This window comes from Halyomorpha halys, unplaced genomic scaffold (assembly GCF_000696795.3).
Source record: "Halyomorpha halys isolate HHAL.00 unplaced genomic scaffold, Hhal_1.1 Scaffold1752.1, whole genome shotgun sequence".
Taxonomy (NCBI): Eukaryota; Metazoa; Arthropoda; class Insecta; order Hemiptera; family Pentatomidae; genus Halyomorpha; species Halyomorpha halys.
In genome coordinates, this window is record NW_027115467.1 from 49,846 (window position 1) to 65,227 (window position 15,382).

General features: G+C 30.8%; 1 protein-coding gene across 1 annotated transcript; it reads left to right on the top strand.

Annotated features, from left to right (window-relative positions):
* Nucleotides 1-4,730: 4,730 nt before the first annotated feature.
* On the top strand, nucleotides 4,731-15,223 carry LOC106690542 (uncharacterized; the record flags this gene model as incomplete). The annotated part of the gene is given in 4 exon segments (XM_067052514.1): nucleotides 4,731-4,865; nucleotides 10,903-11,151; nucleotides 12,384-12,470; nucleotides 14,975-15,223. Coding segments are annotated over 4 exon segments (589 nt in total), but the record flags the coding sequence as incomplete, so codon positions are not given.
* Nucleotides 15,224-15,382: the final 159 nt, after the last annotated feature.

Sequence of the window (15,382 nt, forward strand, 5' to 3'; positions counted from 1 at the left end):
TTGCCTTTTTCAGAATTTCATGTTTCCAAAAACAATATTACAGGTTTGATAAAAATGTTTGTTTTTTTTATTTGATATTTATTCTACAATTCTCCCAAATTATGACTGCTCGTCCCGCCCTTATCTCACACATTTTAGGACTCCTAACATCAGAACTATAGACAGACTGTGTCCTATTAATGTGAAATATTCCATTAATTCTGATTTTCCTCTTTGAACCTTTATAGGAGGATTTAAAGATATCTGTAACTTCATAAAGTACATTCTTTGTCTTTAGTTCATTCCACACTTCGGTTCTTGGTAGAGAATCGAAAGCTGTCTAAGCTTAAAAAAACTAACTATACATTTTTATTAAGGAAAGTAGCAGATTCAGGACATGTCTCTATATAGAGAAGAGCACTTTCAAGTCAACAAGGCATGAGAAGGATACAAATCTGTAAGTAAGGTGAAGCTTACTGAATAAGTACGGGGCACTTGAGATGAAAAAAAAAAACTTTTGTTATAAAATTTTAATGCCCCAAAACATTTTAAAAATAATATTAAATATAGATGTAATATGTCTGAGCTGCGGTCAAAGAGAAAAAACAATTTTTAACTACTTATTGATTTACGACGTTTCGACCCACAATATAGGTTTTCATCAGAGTTGTGGAGAATCAGCCTTTGTTTACAAGTCCACTCATCACAACACCTCTGAGGAAGGACTACATAGTAGGTCGAATCGTTGGTAATCAACAAATAATTGAATACTATTTTTCCTTAACCGAAACTTTGACTATCTCCTTCAAACTTTAAAACAATAATATTGCATGACCTATTTAAGAACAAAGGTTAGATATACTTTGTACGGAGGTCATGTACCCCGTTTAACTTCTCAGGTTCATCTATAATTATCCTTAAGTAAAAATTATAATCTAGGTTCAGCATGTGAGTACGGGCCGTCTGTGACTCAGGCACAGGTTTTAGCAACCCTACACTGCGGATGGTGACGGTTCGAATCCTGCCTGGGGAAGGCTTTGGAAACTTGAAACTTGACTCCCCCACCATGGTTAGAATAGGATAGTCACCCATAGATAACCTACCCCCTCCCCCACATGTCCAAAATGACCAAGAAGGGGTCTAAAAAAAATCTTGTGAGTCAGAAAGCGGCTCTTTTTGGGAAGTCTCCGAATGAGATTCTGAATCTCTCCCCTACTGGATGGATATGTAAAATTTGTACACAAGTATATAGATTCAGTAACTTTGGCTAATTTTTTTATGAACTGGTTTTGACAATCCGTAGGAATATTTTTCTCATCACATAGCTTTAAAAATAAACCCTCAATGATGCCATTCAATTCCTGCCCTCCGTTTTTACGAATAATAAAATCTTGGCAGATTCTGTCTCTTACGGCAGAATCCGGCTTTTGCTATCTTCTCTATAGCCATCACTTTTTCTGTTTTAATATTGCTAAAAAATATAAGAGGAAGGTGGTCTGGATGCGATCAAAAGAACTCAAATAGTAATTAAACTATTTATTATGTTCCGACGTTTCGCTCCACTTTGTAGAGCTTACTGAATTGAAGTGAGCACAAGAATTATTGTAGTGAAGAATCATTCATTAATGTGCTTACTTCCATTCAGTAAGCTCAGCAAAGTTTGGCTCATAATAAATTGTTTAATTACTATTTGAGTTCTTTTAATCGCATCCAGACCATCATTCTTTTATATTTTATAAACGGCCAAACATCAATATTACTCATCTTGCAATATTACTAAAAAATATATATATCCCAGAGGAATGCTTTATATAGCCATGCTCCCCAAATACATTGGGTTGTCAAAATATACAGCATATCAATCAATCCACGATCGTACATATGCACAATTCATATATTTACACAATATGACAAAAAATATATATTTTTTCTCTTCTACCTATTCCTTTTACAATCAATATTCGTCTGTACACTAATACAAATATTTAATTATTTTTTTTATTAAACTATTTCATTCCATTTAACAATTTTATTTCATTTAATTGACAAATTTATTCTGCCTAATTCACTCTCTCAGACCCTCTCCAGTGATATGCTACCCACATTTGATCGGTTAAACAAATTAAACGAATTGATCATTTCTTAGCAATGTAAAATCAAACCAAAGATATAATAGTCACAGCAGTTGATTAGTTTACAGAAAAACAAATAAATAAATACATTTAAAAAAAAAACTAATATAAAATTTAACAAACAATAAAAAAAAAAGTTAGTTAACAGAAATACTTGAATGAATAAATAAGTTAAATAAATAAATAAGTAAACACAATAAAAAAATAAAATTATTATTTTATCCTTATTAAAGGAAACATTAGAGCTCAAGATCACCTAACGTCTTGGATGTTCTTCATGCTTCATCCAGCTTTGTAGCAAATATACATGCTCTATTTTTCAGTCAATGTACAAATTCTTGGGAGAAATGAGTTAGAATATAATCTAATTTCCATTAAAAGTTTACGATTTTATGCGCACAAAATAAAATAAGCAGGGCAGGATGTATCGTCCCTAAAGACGTAACATGACATTATTCAGCACAAATTTGAGTAAGCAACTCTTTACTTCTAGCTCAGTAGGTATTAGTTATAGATTCCACATTAAGATGTTAATAAAGCATTTAATTTCATTAAAAAAATAGCTGTTACGTTACAACTGGCGCAATGATTTTCATAATTTAAAATTAAGGTCGAATTCAGCACTGTCATCAGCTTAAAAAGAATTATAGTAAACGGACATCTCAAAGCTTAATACAGCTGAGATAAGCGTAATAACAATGAAATAAAACCGGCATCATTATAAATCAATATAATCTTGAGATATATGAATGAAAGTTCTCGTGTAATATAAACAGTCTATTTCATTTTTAACAGCAACCGAATGACCTAAATATTATCATGAGCTATAAAATAATAGCATTGTTTCATAAAGTAATGATGTAAATAATTTATCAGATTATTGTGGTTTAAAGTTAAATATTTAGCAGCCAATTACTTTCAATATTTATATCAGCAAAGAGTATAAATGCAAAGAAATCTAAACGCAAAACTCCATAAAAAAAGTAGTTATAGCTTCAGTCAGAAATATTATTTTCAATACAGTATGTATTGAAATTCCTAATGGAAACATACTTAGAATAATCACATTAAAAATAAATTTACATACGGCTTCTACAGAGAAAATATATTTGAAATATGATATATTTATATATTATTTCCTTGTAATATGTACGTAAGTATTATACGAATATAATAATAAAGGAGGTTAGGAAAAGAATAAATATTATGTTTATTATGTATACATATTCCTATTGTTATGCAATGTATTTGTTTTGTTTGAGATAATAAAATTAATAGGTGGGTGATTAAAAATACTAAATATTAAACTAGATCTACACGTTTGTCCCTGCATTGAATATAAAATACCTAAAAATGCTGGATAAACAAATGCCGATATCCAGACGCTTGTGGGTTTAAGAGAGCCAAAGATTATTACCTTCGATTTAAACTATTCTTATTATAAACAGAAACAAAATGTAGATACATAGGTTAAGTAGAAGAAAGCGTAAATATTGGTATAGATGGTATATGATAAAAATCCATAAAAATGATGTTAGATAGCCTCTATTAAATTCATCTTTTGTCCCAGTATTTTAATAAAATTCTTACTGATTTAATCACACGGACATATAATGTTCCTTTAAATGTATATTTGTACAAAATAAACCGCTAAAATTAACTAATGAGATTTGAAACAATTTATTTTTAAAAAATAATTTAGTTTTAATTTAAAAAAAAATTAATTTAGACCCAGTTGATAGAATATTAAAATACATAATTTTAAACTATATTTAATTATTGACCAGCTATTGTTGGGAAAATTCTTTTATTTATTAAAACACGGGGAGCATAAATATTTAGCTGTTGGCGGTTCAACAACAATACTAACTGAGCACAAACGTCATTTGATTTGTGCCACAAATTCAGGACAACCTATACCAGCGCTCTTGTGCTTTATGCTTAACACCAAATTGCACAATAATAATTATTCACTATGAAACCTCAGAATTATATAAAACACTAATTTCCTTTGTTCTTTGTGCTTATTTTTATTAAGATTTCATTTTAATATTTTCTATTAATCATGTGTTATTATTGAATGACCTTTGAAGAAGATTTATATAACATAGAGGAAACTAAAACCAGTTCCATCAAATCTCTATTGCCTTTCATCAAAAGCCCAAGCTGTCTTATTTTTTCACAATACTCCATTGTTCATGAAGAATTCATCCCAAACCAAAGATTTCACATTGACAAAAAATTAACATCAAATACTCATGAAAAAAAAACTACAAGTTAGTTTCCTGATGCAAACATTACCCACAAAGATCTTAACATCCTGCTTGTTGTAGATCTGGCCCAAAGTAGATACTCATTCTACCAATATGAAAACCTATTATGCTTTTCATTTACTCCTTCCACTTCATTTACATATATATTCATACATTATTCATACAACTTTTATAGAATTTGTAATGTACTATAAAAGAGAATAATTTTTCATTGGTATGGGTCATTTGTGACATCTATGGATCATAACAAGCTATAATAAATTTAAAACACAGAAGTCAATCTTGGAAATAAAAAAAAAATAAAAATACGTAAATTTAACTTTTATTGTGTCATATGCATTCTTTACAACTTAAAAAAAAAATTATATTCGTATAAAGACCACATGCAATTTGTTTTTAAATTTTTAAGCAGTAACATTTAGAATTTATATCAAAATTTTATCAGTTAATGGAACGAAGAAATTGTGAAAACTATAAATGGGTATGTAATTGAATATTCTTTTTTTATTAATAGAGGAATTCGAGTGGGGAAACGACCATCGACCATTTCTTCCTGCACGCGTAATCGACTCAGCTGGGAACATTTTTGCATAGATATGTAACTACTAGGTTAATTTCATAAATATCTGATAACTATTAATGAAAACACACAGAGTTGAGATACTGAAGAAGGATTTAGGTTAAACATATCAGTTGGTTATTTGCGGATTATTTTCTTATAAGATTAAATAAACCTCATCCCTCGGTAACACCGTTTTTATATCTTTACAATTTTTAAGATATGATGGGCTATTTACCTCACTTTATAGCCACTTGAAAATTTAATTAAATTACAATACAATTTTTAATCCAATATCTTTCATTATTAATATATATATTTTTTTAATTTGATGTATGCAAAGCATTGGCATAGGATTGCATCTATCAAAAAACTGGCTTGTCACTCTAGCTTAATATAAAATCGATTTATATCTCTATATCTTGTCTCGTGAAGAGATAAAAAAAAAAGTGTTGGCTGACAATCATAATATTTTCAATAATTACAATAAAATACAATCTAAAATAGGTAGGTAAGTGATATAAGTTTAGTAAATAAGTATTTCTAATAAAGAACTTATTCACTAATTGTTTGTATAATTCATCATGAATGCCCATCTTTCCTCTCCCACTGCAGATGGTACATGCCCAACTCCTCCAAGAAATTTTAATCTCTATGTAAATTGTCTTTTACATGAGAGTGGTTTTACTGTCACTGAAGGTACTAAAAACTGTGATGGCATACCAAGAGCGACAAAACTGCAACGAGAATAAACACTCTCATGGCGATAACTATCATAGAGATTACACCACGAAAGTGACTTTTTTCACTATAGCTGTATAGTGTCACTTTGTATATAAAGTTTATCGTGATAGTAGATTTACTGACACTACATATACTATCAGCTATTAGGCCAGAACTAGTGCAACAGAGTAAACGCTGTCATAACGCAACTATCATGCAGTTTACACATTGGCTGTGGCCATGTGCCTTTTAACTCCGAAACCGTTTTATTTGCATTAAAAACAATAAATAACTAAAATTTATTGAAACAGTAATTTTTATTGAACAGCTGGTCAAGATTACGTCTTTTTAAATTAGTATTACCAGATCCAGTAACGATTTGTTATTGCATGTATATTAAATGAACACAATTGAAAGTTTGATATCAATTAATTTTTTTAGTAAGAATTAAACATACATTATTATTTTTATTTGCACATTGGATTAAAGATTGAATGAATTGTTTATTCTATCTATTTAGTACATAACGGTAAATAAAAATATATATAACATATAAAATACACGAGCCTTTAATTTATTTTGAAATATAAAAAAACATAACAATATAAAAAATTGTGCTGTATGCAAATATTCTTCAGTCTATTTTGTTTATTTTCTGCATTTAATTAAGTATTCTATTTATTTCGAATGTTACACATATTGAATGTGTTGAACCCGAGATATAATTAATACAAAAAATATTTAATGAAGGTTGCAGCAGGCTTTAATATCTCCAGTGGTAATGCTAAACATTTGGAATTCGCAAAAGTTAATAGAGATGTTTATGATAAATAAATACCTCCCTTTTTATTCCTTGGTTAATTATTAAAAAATGCGAGAAAATCTGTAAACAAAGATAACGTCTAAGAAGCGCAAGTAAGTTTTGATTGGTCCATAGAATAATATTTTCACTTGGCTAAATATTCTTCAAGCCAAAAAATATAGAACTAACAAATTTATGAAATATGATATGTAATTAATTGAGTATCATGTGAAGATGTTATACTAATTATATAAAATCGTATTATTGCTATATGAATAACTCCATTGCTTTTCACTTTCACTTACCTGCTTGGAATATGACAACAATTTACTAACATGAAGTGCCACTTTATATATACGATTTTAATGATTTTCATAGAACTTCATATATCAGTGCGAAATTAAGAGGTATTTAATATCAGATAGGTATTAAGCTCATTGAAATAGTCAGAAAGGGCTTAAATGCTGATTTTTCAAAAAATGATATTCTAAAACACCTATATAATTATAAGATTTAAGATTTATATTTACTTTGGACCTCTCTAAAATTCTCATAACATTTGTGAATTTCATAATTCATAAAACAAGTCTACCTCGGAGACAGTACAGGAGTCATACGTAGATTTTTAATGTTTGAATGTTGAAAAGTTTTTAATAAGGTGTAATTAATGAACACAGTCATATTAAAAATAATTTGAATTTTCCAGTAATATTTCAGATGTGGATTGAATCAAAAATTAGGTTTGAGGCAACAAACTATTATTTTCATACAGTTGTAAGAACATTCGAAAAATCACTGTTGAGATAACGCATACCTTGTTCTTTTACATGACCTTCAAAACTCACAATCAGTCTCGAATATATAGATCTATGATAAAAAAAATGTGCTATCTTCAGCAGTGACAAGACTGATAATTATATCAACAGCTTAAATGAATAGTAAATATGAAAAAGTAGTAATAGTTTTTCATTCATACGTGGCGTATAATCTGTTATTGTTTTAAATAATATCTACGCATCATTTTTTTTTTTTTATATTTAGTAGAATAAAAAATTACATTGCAACAAAGTGCATCAAGAATTAATAAAATTCTTTAAAATAAATTACGTACTAGAATTTACTGAAAAAATAACCAAAACATTCAATTTATACGATCATCATGATATTAAATTAGTAATTTACAGTAGTGAATAATTGAATTCAAACCTAACCAACATGAAGGATAAAACAGAAAAATTGGATAAAAGAGGTGTAATTTACAAGATAGACGGGATTGTAACCAAATATGTTATTTCATGTGCTTTGCTTCTTGTATATTATTTTTCTTTTTTTCATTTGTTATTTTTTTAAATTTAATTTTTTTCATTTATACCATCTTCTGTTTTTTTTGCTTTTCTCTTTATTAGTTTCCCCCTTATTATTATCACTATTATTAACGTATACCTATTAACCTATACCATAATAATAAGGTTTTTGTTCCTTTTACGAACTTTTCATTATTCTTTTGGGGCCTGTTCTACTAAGTTTTTGATGATTTTTTTATTTGTACTTTTTGTGCGTAAGCATGATTAGGGTAGGTAATTTAAAGTTTTATTATTGTTATTGGTTTTTTGAATCATTGTGTTATTTATTATTAGTGTTAGGAATGAGGTTAGGACAACGAACCACATATCACAGGAATTCGAGACAAAATCAGGTATTCGTCAAGGTTGTTGCTTGAGCCCGCTGTTCTTCATAGTAGTCCTCGATAAAGCAATAAAGAAAGCTAAACTTAGAATGAGACAGTTTCAGTTAGGACACAGGAACTTACAACCCATAAAACTTTCTGTGTTGGCTTTTGCGGATGACCTGGTTTTGATGGCTTCCAACGCCAGAGACCTCTGGCTCAACATAAGTGTTCTACAAGAGGAAATGGCCTCGATAAACATGAAAATTAACGCAGAAAAGACCCAATGTATGAGGATAGGAAAGAAACCGGATAATAATGAGGGTGATCAGAGCGAACGGGGAAAGACTAGAGCAGGTCTAGAATTTCAAATATCTAGGTGATCATCTCAACGAAAGCGGCTACATTGATCTGGAAGTTTCTCAAAGAATCAATGCAGCTGGAAGAATATTTAGTTTACTCCGAAGGGGTTTCCTAGGCAAAAGGGAGATGACAAGGAAAACTAAAATAATGATCTACAAATCGACATTCTTCCCTATTATTTCCTACTCTTCTGAATCGTGGACCCTCACTTCGAAACACAAGAGTCGGATCCAATCCATGGAGATGCGGTACCTTTGTAAGATGGAAGGAGTGACATAACGAGATAGAGTACGGAACAGTACCATTCGGACTAACCTCGGAGTCAAACCGGCTGAGAGCATCCCAGAGGGGCACAAGCTAAGATGGTTCGGACACCTCCTTCAGATGGACAAGGAAAGAACTGCCAGAAAGACATATGAGACTCGCGTGGAGGGAAGAAGGCCAAGAGGAAGACCACGCATTTCCTGGGAGGAGAGTGTTAAAGAGGCGTTCAGGAGGCGAGATATGGACTGGAGTAGGAGAAGGAAGATGGTCCAAGAGCGAGATATCTGGTCCAGTTACAAATTGTAACCCCACACTGCGCAGGCGGTAAAGGGGATAAAATGATTATGTTATGAAAAAAATATTTAATGTCAATTTAATGTAATTAGATTGTTCATATATATTCCACTAAGATTAGTGGCAGTATGCTCTCATCGTCTAGACTCCTACATTTTCTATAGTAGTCTCATTATTATATTATAAGAAGCCATTCACTCTAAAATTTTATTTTATTTTAATTTTTTTTCTCTTTATCTTTTTCTTAAATTAACTTTTTTCTTCCGTTAGAAGTAAATTATTTATTTTGTTAAATCCATAAATATCATTGTTTTATAATTAGCTTTACTTTTATCTTTTATTAAGAATTATTATTTTTATCTATTTATTTTATTTTTATTTTTTTAATTTATAACGTACATAGTTAGTGGTGTCTTTTGTACGAAACTATACCCTCTCCCATAATCAATTGTTAAAAAAAAATGTACCTCTTACATTCATAATGTAAGGCCCACCAGGGCCATGTTTCATAATAAAGTACAAACTAATACTATTAGTCTTGTAGATTTATCTTAATACAATTACACAGACTTGTACTTTAGTATTTTTTAATTCCTCTAATATCACTAATAGTCATCCCTATCATGAAAAAAAATAAGTATTAGTGTTATTATCACAGTAGTTTCTACACTTGTACTATGAACTAATACTATTAGCTTTCATTATGAAACAGGGCCCGGGCCGATCTAGTATTAAATAAAAAAAACATTATTTACAATTAATTGTATTCCTACAATAACATTTTACATAATTTAGTAGTAAACATGTGTATATTTTTGAATATACAAATGTAGATGTATACCTCGTTTGTGTTCATTAAAACAGACTTATGATACTATGAACATGATATCTAGAGGTGAGTGCAGCTGGTAGTGACATACAAGTGAGTTGAACACGGATGCTTTTGGTTGAAGAGGTCAGATGAGATACACAGTCCTCATGGACCAGTCAGTAGCACTTCTATTCCTCTTTGTTCCCTCGAGTGGTTTCACCTATTGATTTTTTCCTCTGAGCTCTAAAAGCATGGATTCGATTTTGAGGTTACCTCTCGTCCAATTTGAGACTTATGTCTTCGTTCGGCTCCTTGTTGAGCAGCAAAGGATTCAAATAGTGATTGTGTTTAAAAAAAATCCTCTGACAATAATTACACTAAATTAAAATTTATTGCGGTGAATAATATTATAGCTAAACAGATTTTATACAATGACACGTTGATTTCATTATGTTCATCATAGGTTAAATAATACGTGTCATTTAAACGAAAGAACGGATGAAGATCGGCTTTAAGAGATAATTCCAGAAGGAGGTTGTACGAATAACGAAAGATTTGCTAAAGGAGACGGTTCTATGAGAGGGTATATGTAAATCAATTGGTTGAGATCTATCACTAAATGAAAGGATGGATGAATGTGGAGTGAGGATATAGGTAGGTTTTCTGGTTTTAAAGATTTGGAATATAAAACCCCAAGTTGATGTTGTCGTCGGAAAGTAGGATTAAGCCACTTCAACTCGGTACACCAACAAGAGATACGAGAACGCCCGAGAAACCCGAAGTTAAATCTTATAAAGTAATTTTTGAATCTCTCCAATGTCATCTCTAGTCCAGCAGATTCTCCTCCATAATTTAAATACACTTATAGATTTTCCTGTCATCTGAGTAATATGATTATTCCAGGAGAGCTATTGATCGAAATGCCTCCGAGGTTTTAACAGTTGGTATAAGTGAATTAGTTGATTATTTTATTGCCAATTATTTATTTATTAAATAATTATACTAATATTCATTACTTTTCTGTTTTTCTTCTAAGATGGATCTGGTGATTTGCGTTGGAATAACCTACAGCCCACTTGCCAATATTACAGGCAACTTTTTGAAGATAGGAGCCAACTAACATGGCAAGAAGAGCACAGAATCCGAAACCCCCAATTGGTGGAGTACGTTTCTCTCTTAAAAGCTCAGTTTTGGAAGGATGTAGACAAGATAGTCGAGATGTACTTCAAAATGACAGAACTGCATCAGAGAAGAATAATGATTGAGAAAAAAATTAATGGAATATGTAATGTTAACTACAATTATTTAATTATAATAACGAGTGTACATAAATATCACTGCAAAAGATTCCTCTATGAATACATTCAAATCCACTTGAAGTCCTAAACTGTAAATGAAACAACTGACAAACCCTATCCGTACTACTTTCCAAATTTAAAATATATTAAAACATCAATAACTTCGACTATTTGTTATCCATTCTTAATCTTTTGCAATTATTTCCACGCATTCCATTACTTTTTATTATTTTCCGTTCTTCAAAGGACGTTATTTTCATATTTTACGGTTTAAACGCAATTTGTTCCCGAACCTCTGGGCTTGTCATACCTAGCCGAACCTAGGTTGCCTTGCGACGTCGTACATTTTGGGAGGAGAGTGTCACAACAACCGATTAGAAAAATAATAACTTAATTTAAAATATATAAAACGATAAATAAACTCGATATTATTCTAAATAGGAATATTATTTTAGGGCAAATAAAAACACAATGAGAATAATATTAATACGTTATTTATTAGTGTTTTCTCCTTTGTAACCATAATTCATACAATCACCAACCAATCCTCCGCTTTTTTTTTGCTTTCCTGTCTACCATTCACCTTTTTCTCATCCAGATATTTATACGTCTCAGTATTGTTTTTTATTTGTTTATCCTCTAGCTGGACATTTTAGACATACAGGGGTGCAGTTACCCTTTAGGTAGTTAACCTATTCTAACCAGAGTAGAAGGATAATGTTTTTATTCCGAGGGACCGTTGTGAAATAAAAGTCTATCTATCTGTACTAAGTCGAAACGGAGCCCTTGCTGCCTCGTGGTTGGTAAAATGATGCCTCATATCATCCGGCTATACTGCGTGTGTCTTGTTTTCTATTGCTCTGTAGTATTCCAACTGATATTCCAAGAGCAGAGGACAATGGATCTTTTGGTCATACATCCACTAAATATCCTCTCTCAGAATTTGTCTGGTGGCTCAAATCGGTGGCGCTTCAACACGGAACTCATCCAATAAGGGCAGGCATTTATGCAAAAATTTTATTTTTGAAGATTATTTATTTCAAGCATGGATGAAACTAAATTTCCTTAAGCGCCAAAAATCTTTGTTGCCAAAATTAGAGACGCGGCTCTGGCAATATATAAACGTATATATATATATATATGTGCATTGTACTTTATTTTGTGATAGGATTCAACCAATATTGAACGACTAATGTTACCTAATTTATTTTTTTTCAAGGGGAAGATTTTATGTCTCCTCCGAAAGAAATACAATGTTCTTTCTGTTCTGAATTCAGTTGCAAGTTCAGAGATGATACATCTTCAGGTAACTAATTTTTTGTTAAAATACTATAAAACACCTGAGGCTACCCTCATATCACACCTATCCAGAAACAATAATGTAAATGTAAATATTTCTTAAAACTACATAACGAATCTATCAATATAATTAAATGGTAATTTAATTATAAGAATATACATATTAATTAAAAATATAGACCCCAATATACTAGTTTTCAGTACGATTAGAATTGTACTTTTTTGAGAAAAATGTGCGTTTTCAACAATTGATTAATTTACCAATGGGTAAATGTATTTTCAAAGGTGAGATTACGTCAAAATATTGCTGCATCGTTTGTCCATCCCCTACTTCCATATCCTGCGAAATACCTCCCTCCCCATTACTTTGACATATCACGGTATTGACTTTGCAGTAATTAAATCTAATAAAATATACCATTAAATAATTAATGAATAACATTGTAAAGGAATAATATGATTCAGCAAATTAGATTTCCGTTTAGTAAGTAGTATCTTAGGCCCTTGTTATCTGTGAATAATGGCTCAAACTCTGCATCCCAAGCCTTGCAGTCTCATATAATATCCATTTTAGAAGGTGTCAAAAGCAGTTTTCAGAAACGTACATACAATAATATCCCTCGTTCTCAAATTTTATCATTTTTCTTTTGCAAAAGTATGAAATGAAATTATAAAAATAGTTTATTATTCTGGGACTATGTCCCTTTAGAAAAATTATAAGGTAATTTTAATATTACAATAGCATATCCTGGCCAAAAACAGTGTAGTCACACTTAATTATAACTTATATTAAAATTTTATAAAAATATTTTTAGATAGAAGGAAGAGAAAAAACAAAAAAAAAAACTAACTGACTAAATACATTAAAAACAAAACAAAAAGGTAGTTACAAATTATCTATACTATTATAATATTAGATTAGATTGTTGATGTAGAAGGTAGTTAAATAGAAGAGTTTTAAATGAGGGAAGGGTTGGTACATGACGTATGTTAGAGGGAATAAATGAGGGGAGAAAGTATGGAAGAAATACAAAAATATACCATTTAAATAAAACTTATATCGTGCTCTTAATCCTTTATTCAATATTAAATTGTTATAGAGTTAATATTGAATATACTAAGAATGATTTTATGGAGATAGTCATCTTGTCGATTGAAAGGCTCAAACATAAATTAATCAGAGGTAAATTAATCAGATTGGCGAATCAGGAAAGGTGTGTTTGGGCCCAACAGGTTAAAAGTTCTTAGAACAGATCTTTTATTTCCACTTGCAGAGACTATTTTGAGAGACTTGGTATAGATTAGTGAAAGTAGAACTCGTAAAAGCTATGATCCATTAATGCCAAACTCCTAGCCCACACAAACCCCCCACTAGTTGGTTAACTTTCATTCCAAACAATTCCTGATAATCCTCCAAGGTATCTGAAACGGATATGGCCACGAAACCTTATAACTTAAAATAGCTATTCAATCTCTAGCATTTGTTAGTTCCTTCACTAGATTATCATGCGTTTTAATTCATAAATTATCATATTTACTTATTGTATTTCACTATACGGGTATAAGTTCCAATAAATGAATACTATTCATACACAAACTTATTGATCATTGCACCTCAAAAATAATGGCTAGGTTTCAAACTAACTAGACTGAAAAAATACTTTCAGAAACGAAATACAAACATTAGTTTTACAAATAACTTGAAAACTGTACATCTCCTGGTATAGTTTGATATAACCACTAATTTAAAATTTCCAAATCTCCAAGTCTGTTGAGTTTAGAATAAAAATGGTTAGATACTTAGGTTGAAGATAACAACTTGGATGAAGTACCGTTATCTGGATCCATCGAAAAAAAAATTTATATTGCACCTCGGGCTCTTACTATGAAAATATTGATATAATTCATAATCTCTAAAATATATCTCATTTTACCACGTACACTCTGCATTTTTCGGTAAGGGCCATGATAATCTCTTAAGAATCGATCAAATTTTGTGACATCGCAGGGCTAGACCTTTTCGCCGAAAAAGATCAAATGATGTTATTTACAAAGGAATCCCATCAGGGTGATCCTAAGGTGGCCGAAACTGCAGGAGGGTCACCGCTCGTCATGCCACTCCCTTTAAGTGTGGAGAGAAGATTCAAGTAGGCCCTTATTACATTACCTAACATCAGGGCTGTTGGAGAATAGTCTAAATAATCTAAAAGATATTGTAATGTCAATACAAGGCATTGTTATAATAGGAGAAGCATCTCACGAATAATATCGGAAACAATAAATAAAAACATAATATACGTAATGCCTTAATTGAACTTGATTGAGCGAGATTATATATGCTTGATTTTTCATCCTCCAATCTGGTCACGCGATGTTTCATCAATTAGGACGTAGCCTAACACATTGTCAGCACCCAGGTCTGGTATGCGATGGAGAGAAATTAGTTTAATTATTAATTATTAAAAATAAAATGCTAAAAACTTTTGTATTTTTATTGTACCTAATTTTCAGAGAAATCTCTAAAAAGAAACCCTAAAAACACTGTGAAAGATTGGTATAAGTCAAGAATTGTGAGGTACAAGATTGCCTCAGAGTTCGCGGGAGAGCTTCGCTTGGCCATACTGAATGCCATCGAGAAGTCAACTCTGAACTCACTTCATTCCGTCCTGTTATGGTCTCCAACATTCTCCATGCTCCAGGAAAAGATGCAGTGGTTCCGCAGTCAGCTCCGGATCTTACAAAACAACATTAAGCATCTATGTGAGTCTGAATTTCCACGCATCCATAGTTTAGAATTAATTTAATCCAATGTATAATTTTTTATTCTTGAATTATATATATATTACTATTATTAATTTTTTGATAATTGATTTTTATTATTTATAATTGTTCAATTGCTAAAGCATTGTACATAGTTAG